The sequence below is a fragment of the Brachyhypopomus gauderio genome, unplaced genomic scaffold (assembly GCF_052324685.1).
Source record: "Brachyhypopomus gauderio isolate BG-103 unplaced genomic scaffold, BGAUD_0.2 sc86, whole genome shotgun sequence".
Classification (NCBI taxonomy): Eukaryota; Metazoa; Chordata; class Actinopteri; order Gymnotiformes; family Hypopomidae; genus Brachyhypopomus; species Brachyhypopomus gauderio.
Genome location: NW_027506907.1, coordinates 1041447 through 1061074, shown reverse-complemented (window position 1 = coordinate 1061074; position 19628 = coordinate 1041447). Strand labels below are relative to the sequence as shown.

At 41.0% G+C, this 19628-nt stretch overlaps 2 protein-coding genes across 3 annotated transcripts; one reads left to right on the top strand and one right to left on the bottom strand.

Moving 5' to 3' along the window:
* The first annotated feature begins 3436 nt into the window (after positions 1 to 3436).
* Positions 3437 to 9380, top strand: LOC143493421 (uncharacterized). Of its 2 annotated transcripts, XM_076991838.1 has the most exons (6): positions 3437 to 3553; positions 5497 to 5676; positions 6565 to 6862; positions 6899 to 7437; positions 7587 to 7647; positions 9050 to 9380. In XM_076991838.1, the coding sequence occupies exons 2-6, from the start codon at positions 5508 to 5510 to the stop codon at positions 9117 to 9119; spliced, it is 1137 nt and encodes a 378-aa protein (XP_076847953.1). In that variant the 5' UTR covers positions 3437 to 3553; positions 5497 to 5507; the 3' UTR covers positions 9120 to 9380. The 2 variants fall into 2 exon arrangements, with proteins under 2 accessions (XP_076847953.1, XP_076847952.1); XM_076991837.1 differs by having other exon boundaries at positions 6565 to 7437.
* A 2253-nt stretch (positions 9381 to 11633) lies between these two features.
* Positions 11634 to 18293, bottom strand: LOC143493419 (uncharacterized). Its single transcript, XM_076991835.1, has 5 exons — positions 18028 to 18293; positions 17389 to 17943; positions 17199 to 17247; positions 16868 to 16912; positions 11634 to 12777 (listed from the first exon to the last, which is right to left on the bottom strand). The coding sequence occupies exons 1-5, from the start codon at positions 18266 to 18268 to the stop codon at positions 12714 to 12716; spliced, it is 954 nt and encodes a 317-aa protein (XP_076847950.1). The 5' UTR covers positions 18269 to 18293; the 3' UTR covers positions 11634 to 12713.
* Positions 18294 to 19628: the final 1335 nt, after the last annotated feature.

The following is a 19628-nucleotide window of genomic DNA, read 5'->3' as shown; positions in this document are numbered from 1 at the left end:
ATGGGTTATAACTTTCTTGGCTGCATAACAAGGCTAAGATGTTACACATGACACAGAGAAGATTACATTTAAACTGTATTGTAGGAAACCTCTGAGCTACTTTGTGTATTCTATGAAAACTGAGCTACTTTAATTGGGTACTATCAGTGTGTTGTAACGGCAACTGTGGAAGTGGAGTTTGGAGCACTGATGGGAGGACTGGTCTCCAGTTCCCCACCCGTGTGTAATGAAACCTTTAGTCACTCACAGTGTGTTGCATTTCCTGCTTTTTGGGGAATGAAGATTTCTCCAACATGTCTTTCACACACCAGAATCTCAGAAAGGCTGCAATATGCCTCTGAACCAAGCAAGAATCATAAAGATCCAGATCTTAAGAAAACAGATATGATCTTACAGATGAAGATCTCTAATAAGATCTGCACCCGGATCTCTTTTTTCCTTCCTTCCTACTTTTATTTTTTTACATACAAACTACGTTTGCTTGATTTGTTTGAACAATCATTTATTTTTGGCTTTTTATTAATTTTTTTTACGTCTTTACATAATCACATGTTCAGGTTTCTAGTTGTGTATGAAACCATTTTTCAATCACTATACAAATAATATACTGGCATCATACATTTTCTCAAATATTTGCTAAAAACCACTCTTTGGGCTGGGTAGCAAAATTATATAACAAAATTATATAACATGTATCGTTATAGTACATAATTATAAAGACATTGTCACCTTCCGCCTGCCATTCCTCCCTCGGGCTGTCCCGTGTATAGTATGCATCGTACACGTGCCGGTGTGTATGTTAGTCTGTGCGTGCATGTTAGTTGTTAGCGTTATGTGTTGCACTTTGTGTCTTGTTAACGTCTGTGTATTTAAATGCGTGGTTGCTTGTCTTTATTTACCCGACTCCCATGAGCTGTTTAGTGTATTTTAAAATAAACTTCTTTGTGCTTCACAACACATCTAAAAAATCAAAATCAAAATGTGTGTAAGAATCAGAGATGCTTATGGTGATTATAAGAGCCTCAGGCTTTTAAATGCTCCCTGACGTTTGAGTTCAATCCTGGAATGTTGTTCAGCAGGCGAGGCCTAAGTGTAGTGCACAGGAGTAGATTTGAACACACCCCAGCTCCTGCTCCTGTTCAGTTTCTAGTGCCCTTAGGAGGGCTCGACAAAAAGTCATATGCTGCTGCACAAAATACACAGCTTCAAATCACTCAAGAGGGCAGGTGCAGTTTTGTTGTGTTTGAGTATATTTACAAAGGAGTTAAATGATATCACTCTGTAAAGATATTACACAGTGCAAAGACCCTGACGCCGTAGGTTTACGCCATGCAACAACACTGACTGATGTGTTAGGCGCTGCAGCATGACTGAATCAATGCATCACTTTTATTTATGTAAGTGACAATAACAAACCTGAGAAAATAATTTACGTTTTGAAGGTAACAGTTTCATACCTAAATCAAGACACCTATATCATGGTAACACTAAATGGTCTAGAAACAGCACACCATAGTACATAGATGACACAACACAGTCTAGAACAGAGATGACACAACAACACAGTGTAGAACAGAGATGACACAATAGCACGGCCTAGAACAGAGATGACACAACAACACAGTCTAGAACAGAGATGACACAACAACACAGTGTAGAACAGAGATGACACAACAACACAGTTTAGAACAGAAATAACACAATAGCACAGCCTAGAACAGATATGACACAACAACACAGCCTCGAACAGAAATGACACAACAACACAGTGTAGAACAGAGATGACACAATAGCATGGCCTAGAACAGAAATAACACAATAGCACATTCTAGAACAGAGATGACACAATAGCGCAGCTAGAACAGAGATAACACAACAACATAGCCTAGAACAAAGATGACACAATAGCGCAGCCTAGAACATAGATAACACAATATCACAGCCTAGAACAGAGATGACACAACAACACAGCCTAGAACAGAGATGACACAACAACGCAGCCTAGAACAGAGATGACACAATAGCACAGCCTAGAACAGAGATGACACAACAACACAGTGTAGAATAGAGATGACACAACAACACAGTGTAGAACAGAGATGACACAACAACACAGTGTAGAACAGAGATGACACAATAGCACAGCCTAGAACAGAGATGACAAAACAACACAGTGTAAAACAGAGATGACACAATAGCACAGCCTAGAACAGAGATGACACAACACAGTCTAGAACAGAGATGACACAACAACACAGCCTAGAACAGAGATGACAACAACACAGCCTAGAACAGAGATGACACAATAGCATAGCCTAGAACAGAGATGACACAACACAGTCTAGAACAGAGATGACACAACAACACAGTGTAGAACAGAGATGACACAATAGCACAGCCTAGAACATTAGCAGAAAAGAGAACAGAGACACATTTAAACACAGAGTAAAAACAGCAAAATAAATGTTTAATTAAGTAACCCTATCAGCATTTAACACGACAGGTATCAGGATTATGTTTGGCTGCTATAAGAGAAGTCTTTTGCATACATTTTACATGTTATAATTAAAACCTTTATCAATAATGCTATTTTCATATGCGCAAACATATGTACACTTCCTGAAGCGACCCCACAAAGTCCTTTGGAAACACTCGTAGCCTCTGTCACGGGAGCTCATGGGTGGTGATTCTTCAAAGGCCAGCAGACCTAAGACCAAGCAAATATACACAGTTTGCTGTTCCTGACAAGGGCTGTGAGATGATGAATGTGAGCAGGAATGAAGGCCAGACGGAATAATGGAGGTTACCATGCCGATCCCTGATCTTTCACCAGTTCGCCACTCCATCGGCAAACTTAAAGTTGACTAAGGTCTCAAAGAGATATTATAAAACATAACTGATCTATAGCATGTTTGCCTGCTTCTTAATGTCATGTTTTAATGCCATATTGACAGGTACCCACCCCTAGGTCTGAACATCAGTTGCCCTGCTGGGTGTACCTCTCATGCACACTTGTGTTGTAGGGCACTAGTGAACCTGGGTGATGCCTGTTAGGGCATGATAGAGCTTCAGGACCAGAACTGCACACCTATCTTTTAATCTGATGTTTCCACTGATTTTTAATGGTCCCTTTGCTTTTTGACACATTTGCATGATCTTGAATGTTACTGAAACCACTCCATTCACCAAGCTCGAGGAGCTCATCTCTTGATTTAGTGGCAGACTGTACAAGATAAATACTAAGATAGTTTCAATTACTCAATTACTTAACATTGATGGTGCCGATTACAGACCCGGTCTCGGTTTGTGACAAAACATGAACGACATGTTGGTGATGCACAGTGAACCAGTCGTATATCTGTGAACAGAACAGTACGTATGTTTTACTTTAGAGAATGAAGTCTTACCAGGCGTGATTCTGGGTCATGTGACATCTGCCCTTATAAGCAGTGGAACCTGTCACGTTGTATTAAAAGGGTGATGAAGACTGAAGGTAATCGTTACTGAGTCATAGAGGATCGGTGTTCTCATCACATATATATACATACCAAAGGTAAGAGCTGAATCTAACAATCAAACTGTTGTTATCATGTTGTTGCTGTCATGTAGTCTACTGATACCTGAAGTGTACTAAGATAGAATAAATGTACAAAGATATTTTAAGAGTACTAAGATGTACAAAGATATATAAGCACTAAGCACTACCATTACTCTGAAAGCTCGTAAAGTATGTAGACGTCGTAATTCGTTATTATAGGTCACATCCACATCCAGTGCCTGTTGAAAATATATTTTAAATATATATAATTTTTGTTTTTTTTGTGTTTCTAAAGTATTCTTTAAAATGTCAATTTCTGTTTTATTAATTGTTTTGGTTTTCTAATATTTCACATTTCAAGGTTTGCTTAACTTAACATAAAGATTGATGTGTTCATACCTGGTAACCAATTTTTAAAGAAGCCATTAAAGTTATTTTATAATTGCAAGTAATAATAATCAATAAAATTCTTTAGATTGTGTGAACTCTCTAACATTCCTGCTGACTAACACAATCATGAACCAAATTTTAATTCAGAAAGGGACTGTTTGGAAAACTGCCTGTGTGATCCGACTCTGCTATGAACCATACATTTGTGAGTGTGCGTGTGTGTGTAGGTCAAGACCTGCATCACCAATAATTTAAAAAATTATTATTATAATATAATATAATAATAATATAATATAATTATAAAAAAAGGTTTATGTCAGCTCTCTAAAAAGCTCTAAAACAGACATGTAAATGATCAAAGTATAAAGCCATATAAATACCTCACCAATTTATCAAGAATGAGGACCTCATTCACACTAACAAGATACCTCGCTATAAAGGGTACAGTGACCCCACTAAATTATCAAAACATATGACCTCATTCACACTAACTAGATACCTCACTATCAAGGGTAGCAGTGCCATCCAAAGATCAGCTTTGCCTCACTTTGATGTTTTCATGTGTTCTGACTGTTTGCACAGACAAAACCACCCGACCTGCTCCAGCAGGTGTTCAGGCACGTTTTAGGAGTTGCCCATCAGAAAACTTCTTCTGCACTGATGACATAACTACCATGACATAACTACCATTGGCTTTAGGGCCTCCCGTCATCTTTGTTTTGAATGGCTGTTTCTTATGTACAATTCAGTTTAAGTGGCAAAACTATGCTACTTGACATGCTCCTCAGGTAAGGAGATGTCAACACCATGGGCCACACGCTGTCAATCAGTAATAAACTGGATCAACTGCAGATGATATCTGTCTGTATAAAGGTTTCTTTCTGAAACCTTGGTCTGAAGAACATGATGTTTCTACTGATGCTGGTACCAGTGGTGTCCTGAGAAGGTCAATGCCTGCGAGAGTTTTTCGCTGTCCTTGTTGCTTCAGAGGGAGACAGTCTCCCTGTCTGCTTATGTCATGGTGAAGAAGCCTCACCATGCCATCTCACGCCGGGCCTCACCCTGTGAGGGTAGTGGGCAGCTCTCTGGTTCAGTTGTTCCCTGCCTCGACTCCATGAGTCAACAGGACCTGATTCTTTTCTGACTCTTTTCTTTTCTTTGGTGCCAGTGCCTGCACTCCTTTTAACCCATTCTGTCTGACTGGGCGGGGAGCATTTTTTTTCTCTCTTCAACCACTCCTGTAAAGCCATTCCTTCCAGTAGAGTGAAGCTTTCTTCTTCATCGGTTTCCCTAATGAGAGCTACCACTCCTGTAATCCCACTCTGTCCTGTTGAGTATGGTGTTCAGAACCTGGGGACCTTGCTGAAAAATTCAACCAATCATGACCATAAATTCTGTGGGTCACAGTACAGCAGTCCGCTTACACTTCTTCAGTCTGGTGCTGTCCGTGTTTAGCTGGATGAATAAGATTCTGTTGCCAATGAGTGGTGCCACATTTCAGGAAGATGCACAGCAACCGTCACAGTTCAAGTAAACTTAAACTTAAACTTATCTCTGGTGTCCCACAGAGAGGAGTGCAATGCCAAATCTGCTTCGATCGGTGAAGATGTTGGTGCTCGCGGTGCTGGTGATGATGGCCTGCTGCGGTAGTGAGGGGCGCGTGTTGAGCAAGTGTGAGCTGAGGTCCAGCCTGAAGGAGGCCTTCCCTAAGCTGCAGAAGGTGATCCACGAGGACATCCTCGCTCAGTGTAAGTTCACAATTCTTAATACAGCCATAGATACAGTTGACCAGGCGATACAATGTCACAAATCACACCCCCCCCCCCCACTCCCCCATCAATCATGTTTGTGTCTGTCTTTCTTCTGTGTTTTCATATCCTTGCTCATGTTTAGTTCTTGTTTCCTAGTCCCCCGCTCCTGGTTATTCTATTCACCTGGTTTAGTCTGTACATTTATACCCCTTGATTTGTGCAATGTTGTTGTTGTTCCCAAATTTGCTTGACAGCCCTCTGTATTGTCTACGTTATTCCAGGTCCTTGTTCGAGGTGTCTGCTGGGTTTGTCTTGTGTTTTGTTACTCTGCTCTTGTCTCTGTTTTTCTCGCTATATTGTTTGGTCGTTTTGTCTTATATTCCCAGTCGTGTGCTTGTTACTCTCGTCCTTTGGTGTTTCCTTTTTCTGTGTCATTTGGATAGTCTTGTTTACATTTGTGTAAGTCAGAGTCTAGTGTGTCTGTTGGTAATCTGTCCCTCTCCGCCTCTCCCGAGTGGGCCTCGGTGTGTAATAAACCTGTCAGCACTCCGCATGTGTGTCTGCTCCATGTACTCCTTGAACCCTGGGCATTACATACAATAAATACAGACTGGTGATGTATATGTATAAAACAACCAACTTCAGATGTAAATAAAAATAAAATAAAAAATCTATATAATTATCCATGAAAAAAATTCTGAAGCCTGGTTCTCTCTCACTTTTTTATTTACACTCTATTTTTTCCTTTATGTTGTATTTAATTCATGTTCATACCATATTAAATTTTTGTAATGTTTCCTTGTAGATTAATTTATGCAATCTTTTATGTATAAGTTTATGTTTTAAGGGTATCATGTAATTTCTGTTTGCAACATTTTTCTGCAGTTGTTTGTACAGTGGAGCACACCTCTTGGTTCAACACCAGTCTTATATCCATCGACAACTTCAACTCTCCACACCTGATACCTACTATAAATGGCCCAAATGAAAACGATCTATATGGGATGAAGGATATCCCAGTACTACAAGTGATGGCTGAAGAGCAATTAAATTCTGAGGACAAGTTATTAACTGAAGACAATTTAGCTCCTAAGACAAGGTTACTAAGAGGACTCACTTTTGGAGAGGGTTCAGATGATGACTCTTCTGGGAGTGGTTCTGGAGAGGGGCCAAGTGATATATCTGGAAGTGGTTCTGGAGATCAGTCCGGTGATGAATCCGGAAGTGGTTCTAGAGATTTGTCAGGATCTGGAATTGAGTCAGGTGAGAATTCGGGAAGTGGTTCTGGAGATCAGTCCGGTGATGGATCTGGAAGTGGTTCTGGAGATCAGTCCGGTGATGGGTCCGGAAGTGGTTCTAGAGATTTGTCAGGATCTGGAAGTGAGTCAGGTGAGAATTCGGGAAGTGGTTCTGGAGATCAGTCCGGTGATGGATCTGAAGGATTTAAAAGAAAATCAAGAGAACTGTCCAATGCAGAAGAAGAGGGTGGGTCAGGAAATGCAGATGAAATCATTATAGACATGTCTGGAGATGGTCCTACGGAGGGGTCAGGAAATGAAGGAAGTGAAGAATCTTCTAAAAGCAAAATTAAAAAGAGATACATCCATAACGAGGAAGATGTGACAGATCAGGAGGAGATAGATGAAGATGAAGATGACTTGTTCTCCAGAACACTCCAGTATGGAATTTTTCAGCTAAATGATATAGCATGCAATTCAGAATCAATTAGTCTGAACCTTTGCGAACTGGACTGCACCGGTAAGTATGGTTCCAAAATACATAAGCAAATTGTAGTTCTTTAGAGTACATAACACTGAAATATATTTGTTACATCTATTTGATAAATGCATTCTGCTCTGTGGTCTGTGCAGGTCTGCTTAGCTTTTTCTTTTTTTGTACTTTAACAGCTCTGATTGATGATGACATCACTGATGACATTGCCTGCCTGAAGATTTTGAATGAGATGGGGTAAGTTTTACCACACACACACACACACACACACACACACACACACACACACACACACACACACACACACACACACACACACAAGCATTTCATACACTGCACTTTATACACTGTATGTAAATAGGTACATGTACGTTAAAGTAACAGTGTGTATACTTTAGTGACATCTAGTGGTGAGGTTTCAGATTGCAACCAAATGAATACCCCCTTTCTCATCGCTCCCTTCCAAGCATGTTGTACAGTAGAACCTGCATTACAAAACGGATGTTTCCAGTCTTTAAATCTAATTTGCTGACTCATGTTGAAAAAAAGTGTTTATCTATGACTACCCGAGACCACTTCACAAAGACTGGACTCTGTATTAATGTGCCAGGTGTTTAAACTGTTAAGTCTGTTCTGTCCATTCAATAGGCAAATCTTTGGATTATGTTGCTAAGCAACAAAGGCTAGCTACCAGAATACATTTCCGGGAGGAAGAAATATTTGTTGTGTCTATTGTTAATAATACATACTATAATTTATTGAGCATTGGTGTATTTTATAATACTATTTTTGTTATCTTTTTATACTCCACTTCACATTGTGCCTACATTTCTGCTAATAGCTCCCCATAAATCTTACACACTGCTACTTTATTTAATTTAAAGGAGCAACACAATTCTCCCCCTGATAATTAACAAACAATTTTAACAGAAGTTGATTTTTATTGTTTTACATATTTAAAAAAAAGTACAGCTCACATGAAATAAAGAATCAAATTACTGTCAGTCCTCAAATGAAGCAGTGTGCTCCATAGGGCAGGTCCCCACATGGAGGTGGCCATGATTACCAAAGATTTAGTACAGAGGAATTAAATCTTCTGGGCCAACAACTGAATCATCCCAAGCAGAATTTTGAAAATGACTTATTGCTACTTTAACTTCAGTTTTAACTTCCATAAGAAATGTTTTGTCCATTCAATTTTGACACATGGTTTAAAAAATGCAGTTTTTGTAAAAAGTACTAAGCATGTTGTTGCAGTTTAATCAAAATAAATAAAAAAGTACAGTTGGAATAAAAATATTATGGGCTGTTATAAATCATCCGGATTCTGCTTGTATCTTAAATTCTGGACTAAGTAATAAAAATAAATGGAAAGCAACAGTTCAAATTTCAGACTTTTAATTTCAAAGAGTAACTGTAATTTAAAATAATTCGCTTCACTCCACCAGTATTGGTAATTCTTTTATGATTGTCTAAGTTATTACTCTGGATTATGAGCTATCTAAAGTGTCACCTTCAAGAGCATAATTATAAATAAGATTGTTGTTGTAGTCTGTCACCACCCCCCGCCCCCCACTCCCCATATCTGAAATCTTTCCGATATTTCTGTTCATGTTTACCCTTTTACTGCATTTCACAGATTATCTATGGTGGTTGACCAACAGTGTCTCACTGTGGTGCCTTCTGACTACTTTGAAGAATGTTCCTAGAACACCCATCACATGATCCACGACAGAACAATGTCCTTTTTGCAGAGATCCATTTCAAAAGCACCGATCCTCAAGCACCTACAGAGATCGGAGATTGTACCAGAATTTTAAACTGTAGATCAAGCACTTCCATTACTATAATTTAATATTAACACTGGGACATGGTATGTTGTACTTACGCTATGTGCTATGTAAGATGGTGGAATGTGCATTCATATAAATTTATATCATGTTAAGTGACATTAAACACTTTAAAAAGCCCTCAGTGTGCATGTACTGGATTACTCACACACCATCGCTCACATGTTTGCTATTATTCTCTAAAATATTCATCTAGTTTTTCTATTTTCTAATATAACCATATAATATATTGTAGGTAAACTATTTTGTTCAAACAGTTCTTATGTACACTTCTATTTGCATTGTACTGTGTTTCGCTTTTCTGAGTGTACTACAGTCAAACGCAGTAGTGTGTCCAAACAAACAATCGCTGAAGTAAACCCAGGGTATCGTTTCCCTGACGACACACTGGAGTTGGACCACCTAGCTTGGGGGGTGGGGGGTATTGAAAGACATAAAACACACAGCAGACGGAGAAGACCCTGATTATAGTCTAATGAAATGGAAGCGCAGAAGGTTTCTTATGTCTCTTTCAATGAAGCCGGGAAAACAAAACCCCTCTTAATTCTATTCAAATCACATGTTTGAGAAAGAGTGTTAGAACCCCGCCTGATATGTGATAACATGGTAAAGTGTGAAAACACCTTCAGTGCGGTACACTGTAGAGTTTCCACCCATGGCTGTATGGAAGTTTACTGGTTCAGACATCACAAACATCCACTACTGCCATCCAGGCCTAGTGTTGGGGAGTCAACACAGAGACAAAAGGGAAGAACTCCTAACAACAACTCCATAAAGTACTCCATTAACCAATCTAATCCAATCTAATCTATGTTAATATGCACTAATATAATACATGGGGCAGTACCCACATGCTTGTCTTCTTTGTGGTTCTACCCACCCGATTACTGCTCCCCAGGGAAAATTCTTACTGTGTACAAACGAAGAAAAAAAAGCCAAAAGAAAAAGGAGGCAGAGATTGAAAGAGCGACAAAAAGATGAGAACACATAATGAGGTCACACAAACAACAGAGATTTTATACAACATGCATCAGGGCTCGAAAAAACCACGAGGCTAAGTGAAAAAAAAAACAGAGCCTAGGATAAACAAACCGAGGATAGGATAACAAAAAACCAGCAACATGGAACAGAAAAGAATGGGTACATATACACTGAGGTGAGACCAAAGACAAGGGGTGGAGAACTAAATGACGAGGCGTAGAAAAAAAACTAAACAAAGATGCGTATGGCAAAGGAAAACAAGAACGTGATTATCAGATGGGAGAAGAGCCAAATGTGACAGTTGGAAATGATTAGAGGTGTTAGGGATGTAAAGGTTAGAGGTCATTCAGAGGAAGATTGAACAACGAAGCACAGCAGACAGCATACCAGATTATTAATAATAACACGATATCTGTGGTAGAAGCCCAGGTGAATGAAGTCAGAGAAACCAAATGCTCAAATGCACTTATAGCAGTTAGAGGATACAAACACTTACACAGCAGGGTCAGTAGTTTAATGCTGACTCAGACTGCATTTGACCTTTGTGCCAGCCTACTGAACTGGTTGGGCCTGAAGTCATGGATACTGTTCCACTAATTGAAAACCCCCATAGTTTTTTTGCATAGCTTGTCTGTGACGTTGAGACAGATGCAGCAGGAGGCAGAGGCTGAGGGTGACTGGTTTTATTATCCATGTCGAACTTACATACTCAGGCACCAAGGCAGTATAAACAGGCAAGGAAAAGAGAAAAGAAAAGCGGTTTAAATAGCAACAACGGAGTGCGTAGATGATTACAACAAGCAGGTCTTTCTCCCGCGGAGCGAGGCGGGATAGCAGGGTGAATGTGCAGCACTGGACGGCGCGACCTGTGGGAATAAATACACCACCACCTGATTTTGTGACAGGTGTCAGTACTCCGGTGATTGGGATGGTAGGAGTGACCGAGACTGAGAGGGTGTGCTCCGTGCGGTTGTGGGCGTGTGTGAGACAGAGGGGGTGTGTGTGTACGCGCCCTCTGGTGGCATCTAGGCTGACCTACTGTGACATTGTCATGCTTAATATTATACTTAAACCAATTGAAAGGTTTTTCCTCATAATTACTAAGAGATTTTAGCTCCTTAAAGTGTTGCTATTTACAGACTATTTAAATTTACTGACTTCCCAGTGACTTCCTAGTTCAACCGTGTTTCCACTATTGTTTTCTTGACAGCTAAGAACCATTGGCCTTTGGGTGAAAAAAGCTCATTTTAGATTTAGCTCCCATTAGCTTGCAGTTAAATACTAGCAAGCATTTGGGCAAAAGGCACATTGGCAGTGAAAGACAGATAAATAATTTGTAAGTTGAGCTATACTAAGATCAGGAGATTATCAGTGAGAGCACACTTCTGCATGTCTTAATGTACATTGCTTTATTTGCTGGATTGAAACATAGTCTGAAAATGAAAAGATACAATGTAGCATGTGCAAAGGTTACACATTATCATATATTTAAAAAAAATCCAGGTATTGCAGTTTATCACAAGCTAAAGAATATTTAAGTTAACATTAGTGCAAAATAAATGTGAAACACAGGTGAACCTAAGACAGATATAAAAGTGAAAACTGTGGCGTTCTGCTCACAGGGTAGCCAAGAACTGCACAGTGATGTGGAATTCTAAAATCCAAATGTCACATTTTGTTTCACAATTCAGTCTTGAAAGTTTACAGCACTGGCAGATCTTAAATGGCAGCACAGTTGCCTTAGAAACACCACAATGTTTTTTTTGTTCAAACCCAAATGAGCACATATAGTAACAGATTGATAAATATTATAAATCACTGTGGATTAAAACATGTGCCAAATGCTGGTCAAAGTTTGTGACAAAAACTTTGTTCTTCAACTCAAAATTACAGGGACTTCTTTTGTAAGAATGATAAAAAATAATTAAATAAAAAAAATAATAATTTTTTTAAGCCTTATTTGAGTTTACTGTCTGTAGTGGGTGTGTTAACCTGTTCTCACTATACCATGTCTGGCATTTTGAAAGCCAATTGGTGGGGTCCCAGTTTGAGCTGAAATAAATGAGGCATGTTCACCCTGTTACACCATTATTACATCACAATGGAGATGGGCTCCATTACAGCTTCTCATGGGTCACAGAAGTGTTTTATCGAGATGTTTGTTGGTGTTTACTGTATGTGGAAACATGAAATCCCAGAGTTATAGCATTCCATCATTTTACTGGAGTTTGCACCATGTTTGATCACTGCCACATTCACTCTACCTCTGAACCTTAGCAATCACAAGGCATATGTCAAATCCACAAGATGTTAAACACAGATACAAATAATTAGTAATATTTAGAAATAATATAGTACTTGCGATCGAGAATATTTAAATTTAGAAATAGCTGTTACATTTTAGTGTTTTTAGTGTGAGGTGGACATTTGGTGGTGCAGGAATGAATACATTATAATAATGGAAGAAAACTATCAACACATGGAGAAATACTGGCTGTTGTCCACACTGTGACATTCTTGGAGGACAGCTGAAAAACTGTAAAAGAGATAACACATAATGAGACGTATGATGAGATATATGGTTAGATATACAGTATAATGAGATATGATGACTCTTTTCATTCTGTAAGTTTTCTAGAAGTTTTTTGTATATTACATCTTGTGTTAGATACCATATTTCTTTATGGATCTTCCGTGTATTTAAACCCTCTCTGTTGTACTCTTGATTGTCGGATATTGATGGCATCATGGTATTTTCATGTTCCTTGTTTTATTATCAAAGCAGTGTATTCATGTTATATTTCGTTGCTCGTAGTTGTTAGTGGGCTTCGATCTGATCTATATTCTATGTTCTCAATCTGTGCTATACTCTCTATTTATGTGTTTCATTCTGTTTCTTAACATACCTTCCTGCACTTGCATTTAGTTTAGCTATCTCTGAGCCCATGTGTTACAGTGGACATACATACAGTCTTGGACTGAATTTAAATTAAGCCTAGTCTTGGACTGAACTTATTGCTAATGGAAAATTACTATTGGAAGTTTATGTGTGGGGTGTTGCGTGTGTCAAACCCTAGACATTAGATTGGCTACCATGTATGTCAATCAAAATACAACCGTCAGTGCAGATGGACGATAGCCTATCATTCATCCACTACTTTTTAATGTCATGCAATCTACCCACACTTCCTTCGCGATCGAAGGGGCACCCCTGGTCTAGGGACTATTCTTGGACTGGAAACTGCCTTGATATAGGACTGTCTACCCCTTGTGCTATTGACATATAAAACATATAAACAACAACACAAAGAACGGTGGCATGCTGTCTAAAAATGTAATTGTTTGTTTTAAAAAAAGGAATGTAAACTGCTGCCTGTTACAGCAGCTCCCGCTCATTGTGAGCGTTTTTCTCGTACTTTTCGCTCTTTTTTTAAATAGCAGTTTAAGTTTACGCATTTTTTTACTCTGTCCGCACACCGTGGCAGTAAATTAGTGAAGTTTGCACTTTTTTTTCTTTGTTATTTCTCGTGTATTATACACGTGACCGGGGATCCAGTGCACAGCATGCAGGACCCCATTGTTTACACTCGGGAGCAGCTTCTGGCGCTACGTGACTCAGCGGTCGCCCCAGGGGAACGAGCTGAGATCCCCCGCGAGCTGAGGAGGAGACACTGGGGGCTCTGCGCCGGGCGAGAAGGAGACGATGCAAACCAGTTCTCCCTTCCGTTACCATGGGCAATGTACGATCTCTCTCTGTTAGCCATTAGCATGAGACCCTACTATCTACCGCGGGAGTTCTCACACGCTATCGCGATAGCTGCGTATGTTTACCCGTCTGCTAACACCGACACTGCCTGTGACGTCCTGCACTCAGTTGGGAGCAGGATTCAGACCCAGCACCCCCAAGCCCTCCTTCTGATTTCTGGAGATTTTAACAACTGTTCTCCATCATCGACCCTGTCTACGTTCACCCAGTACGTTACCTGCAAAACCAGAGACAATAAGATACTGGATCTGTTTTATGCCAACACAAAAGGACCATATAACTCATCACCCCTCCCTCCCCTAGGAAGATCTGATCACAACCTGGTTCATCTTCTCCCTGTGTACAAACCTCTCGTACACAGAGAACCAGCCGTCACCCGCACAGTGAAGAAATGGACTGTGGAGTCTGAAGAGGCTCTGAAAGACTGTTTCAGCACAACACTGGTGTGAGGAACTGTGTGATCCACATGGGGAGTATATCGATGGTCTCACACACTGCATAACAGACTATGTGAACTTCTGTGTGGAGAACACCGTACCCACCAAGACTGTTCGGTGTTTCTCCAACAACAAACCCTGGATTAACCCTGATATAAAGGCTCTCCTGAAGGAGAAAAAGAGAGCTTTTAGATCAGGTGACAAAGAGGAGATGAAGGGTGTGCAGAGGGAACTGAGGAGAAAGATCCGAGAGGGGAAGGCCAGCTACAGGAGGAAGATGGAGGTCCAGCTGCAGCAGAATAATGTCAGAGGAGTCTGGGTTTGATCACTCACTTGCCCCCTCCACTTCACAGACACCACTGCTGGGATCTCCCTGTCTGGCACCATCAGCATACTGCCCTACACCCTCTTTTACACCCAACCCCCTCCCTTTCAACTCACAGCCTCCACCAAACGGCTCTCCTGCTGACACTCACTCCAGCAGCCAGCCCCCCTCACTCAACCCCCCCACCTAACGGCTCTCCTGCTGACACACACTCCAGCAGTCAGCCCCCCCCCCCCCCCCCCCCACTTCAGTCTGGCATTTACCATGTCCCAGGTGAGAGGTGAGCTCAGGAAGATCAAGATCAGGAAGGCTGCAGGCCCAGATGGAATCAGCTCAAGGCTTCTCAAGTCCTGTGCAGACGAGTTGTGTGGTGTGGCCGGACACATCTTTAATCTCAGTCTGAGATTAGGGAGAGTTCCACAGCTGTGGAAAACATCTTGCGTGGTACCAGTGCCTAAGACCCCACACCCGAAAGACTTTAATAGCTATAGGCGTGTGGCACTGACCTCACACCTGATGAAGACCCTGGAGAGACTGCTTCTTGTCCACCTCCGCCCCCTGGTGAGTCCAGCTATGGACCCACTTCAGTTTGCCTACCAACCTGGCATTGGAGTGGAGGATGCCATCATCCACCTTCTACACAGGTCTCTCTCTCACCTGGAGAATGCTGGGAGCATCGTGAGAATCATGTTTTTTTATTTCTCTAGTGCTTTCAACACAATCCAACCCACACTACTGAAGGACAAGCTGGAGTGCGCTGGTTTGGACCATCACCTCGCCACCTGGATCTTGGACTACCTCACAAACCGACCTCAGTATGTGAGGACACAAGACTGCCAGTCTGACGTGGCTGTCTGCAGTACGGGGGCTCCACAGGGAACAGTCCTTGCTCCCTTTATCTTCACTCTCTACACTGCTGACTTCAAGTACAGCTCTGCCAGCTGCCACCTGCAGAAGTTCTCAGGCGACTCTGCTATTGTCGGCCTCATCAGTGAGGGAGACGACAGGGAGTACAGAGAACTGACTCAGGACTTTGTGGATTGGTTCCAGAGGAACTGCCTGCAGATTAACACCAGTAAAACTAAAGAACTGGTAGTGGACTTCCGCAGGGCCAAACACTCTTCTCCTGTACCAGTGAACATCCAGGGAAGGGACATTGAGATGGTGAGGTCCTACAAGTACCTGGGTGTTCACCTCAACAACAAGCTGGACTGGACTGACAACACAGCTGCACTTTACCGGAAGGGTCAGAGCAGACTGTATCTCCTGAGGAGACTCAGGTCCTTTGGAGTGGAGCGCGCGCTCCTGAGGAACTTCTTCGATGCTGTGGTGGCATCAGTCATCTTTTATGGAGTGATCTGCTGGGGCAGCAGCATCTCCACTGCTGACAGGAAGAGACTGAACAAAATCATCAAGAAGTCCAGCTCTGTCCTGGGGCCATCTTGACCCGGTGGAGGTGGTGGGAGACAGGAGGACCAGGACCAAATTCGAGCACATGTTGAAGAACCTGTCCCACCCCATGCACCACTCCCTGTCAGCACTGAGCAGCTCCTTCAGTGCCCGGCTGCTGCACCCGCGCTGTGTGAAGGAGAGATACCGCAGGTCCTTCCTTCCACATGCCGTCAGACTGTACAACAGCCACTGCTCTCCATAGTTCACCTGTACTGTACAACAGCCACTGCTCTCCATAGTTCACCTGTACTGTACAACAGCCACTGCTCTCCATAGTTCACCTGTACTGTACAACAGACACTGCTCTCCATAGTTCACCTGTACTGTACAACAGACACTGCTCTCCATAGCTCATACTGTACAACAAACTGCACACTGTACTTTACTGCTCTTACTGCTCTACCATGTGCAATATTTAAGTCTACCATGTGCAATAACCATAACTGTTTAGAACTACATACATTGCATATATATTTATACTCTTTATTTATTTCTCTGTATATCTGAATCTTATATATGTGTATTTCCTGACACTATTCTCTGCTGCTGTAACAATGCAAATTTCCACGCTGAGGGGTTAATAAAGTATTATCTTATTTTATCTCTTATCTTATTTTAAAATCCAGATGTTTGCTTTGCTACTTACTGTTCCCAGACATGCTCTATAAAAGGTTCCTCTGGATGGCTGAGGCTGTTGACAAAGCATTAATATTTATAAAAAAAACAAAATTACATTAATATTTGTAAAAAGTGAGAGAAATACATGAATGAAACAGTGGGTCTTGATAAACATGTATTGCTTTTAGAGACTAGCTGTGAAATAAAAATAATCACAGCTATTCAAATAGATTTGAAAGTTAACTCACATTTAACTTGTGCTAATCAATAACCACAACAATGCCAAATTCTTTGACGGATTTCAGAATTACTTTGTTTGTTTTTGTTTTTGTTTAACCATCACTTTGATTATTACTCACATTTTACCAAGACAAGAAAAGTCATCATTGACGTCATCGTCCATCAGACCTTAAAAGTGTGATTTCAGTCAGGTGTCAGTAAGCACATTCATGCAAATGTAAGTTACTACTTACAATAATGTTAAGTTATATGTAAGTTACTTACTTAAACTAACGGCTAGTATAGGAGAAATATTAGTGTGCCACTCACTATTGCAGGTCATATTGCAGAGGTTGGCAGAAGACTGATCTTCTGAGGAGCAAACACTCTGTGGCAACTGAAACAAACCATACATCCTCAGAAAGGCGGTTGATGTTGTAGAGGATGTTGTGGGGTTTGTTGATGTTATAGGGGTGCTGGTTGAAGTAATTTGGTTGAAGTCGGATGAGGAGGATGAATTATTAGTTGTATAAGATGTGTTGCTTGATTTGGTGACACTGGCTGCTCCTTCATTGCCCTCCTCATCCTCATCATCCTCTTCATGGTCTTCATCCTTTTCTTCATTGTTTTGCACAGACCTGAGCCTGCGGAGATGACTGGAAGCGTGTGTTGTGGGAGTGAAGTTTGAGTTACTGAGGTTGACTGGAACTGTGTGATGTTCATCGTCATCGTTATCTTCATCTTCATCTTCATCAGACTCCTCGCTGCTTGACCCATGTGTGGAGTTGCTCGGGCTTTCGTGACTGGTACCACCAAGGTTGGAAACAGGGACCTCCTGGACCTTGCTTGTGTTGAACCCAGAACACAGGTTCACATAGCACACAACTGCGAAGCAGAGAGAAGAGATTCTAAAGTCAGCTTCTTTATGCTAATGAGAGAAAGAACAGCAATGATCTCAGCTTCACTTACGTTTGGCCAGTCCTCCGATGTGGTCTAGCACATCTGCAGGCAGAGTCGCGTTCAGTCGATCCCTCAGCTCACACTTGCTCAGTATTCGACCGTCACTCACACTGGGGGACATCAACACCATCGCTAACACCAGCAACACCACCTCCATTGCTGAACGGAACTGCATCTTGACTGTGTTCGTCTCTCCTCTGTAGGTCCTGCATGGCGAGTGACCGGTTGCAGCCATATAAAGGTCTGGCATCCCGCATAATGTCCTGCCACCACCACCATGGATCTTCAACCATTGTGCTGGTTTTATGCTGAGTCATAGTCATTGGGACAAGTAAACCTGAGCCACACCTGAGTGCAAAAGTGTCAGATGTGCTTGGTGAGGTGTTGGTTTTCAGGGCAGGATCTTGTGAAACTGGCTCTCCAACATGACAAAAACCACTACACTAGACTTTAAATTAGCCTGACTGCTTTCAGAGTATTTTTAAGTGTCATTTGTAAATTGGCTAAATAAATCTTGGTTGGATGTGTTGAAACTTGCCACCCCACCAGAATGAACTATCATTCATAATTCATTCATATGATTCATCATTCATTCATATGATTCATTTCCTATCTGGATCATCAGTTTCTCAAAACGCTTAATCAGACATAATTTCAAAAAGCATTTAAATTTCTTTTTTCTCAGATTCTCAGATGCTGACATCAAATCTACACATTTGTTTACTGTATGGTGAAGAGAATGACCTTTAAGATGATCTCACACCCATATCAGAGTCACCAGGCATCTGCGTCAGAAAGGTTCATTACTTAAACACTCTATTCTGCAGATTTCTATCAGGTGGAGCCCATCATGTGATGGAAGTGCGTGGGTTGGAAGGGTACAGTTGGTACAACAACACACTACGTTCCTGATGGTTCCATCCCTGTCATCTGGACTCACAAACGCACTGTTCATCATCATTTACATACCAAAGGAATTAACTACGGTAATTTTTGCCCTATTGGGAACATGCATAATCTCACATCTCCATAACAAACTGGACATGCTTTTGTTAACTGAAACCTTACAGCAGGCTGAAGACTACATTCACTTAAACATGATGTTGCCCAATGGTTTCACCTTCATATCAAAGTATCAGCTTACTGGGAAAGGAAGAGGATTAGCTGCAGTTTTCCAGCATAGGTTAAAGGTCAAAGAGTTGACTTTTCATAACACCACATCATTTGAATATTTAGCTTTGAAAGTCGCTGCTGCTACACCATTTCTGCTACTGTTAATTTATCGTCCTCCCAAATCTCCTGCTAATTTCGTAACTGAATTAAATGAATTGCTCACAGTAGCCTCCGCCACGTTTTCTGCCATCATGTTATTGGGTGACTTTAATATTCTCCACATGTGCATTGTCTGTAGAACTCATGAATGTAATTTACAGAATAAATAAAAAAGAAACAATAAAAGGAAGCAAAGATAAGACAAAAATAAAATATTAAAAGAAATTAAAGATAAAAAGGAAACAAACACAATAAAATAATGAAATAAAGTGACAAATTATAAAATAATAGACAACATAATGTAATAAAGTAAATAAGATTGAGAGTTTCTTAACTAA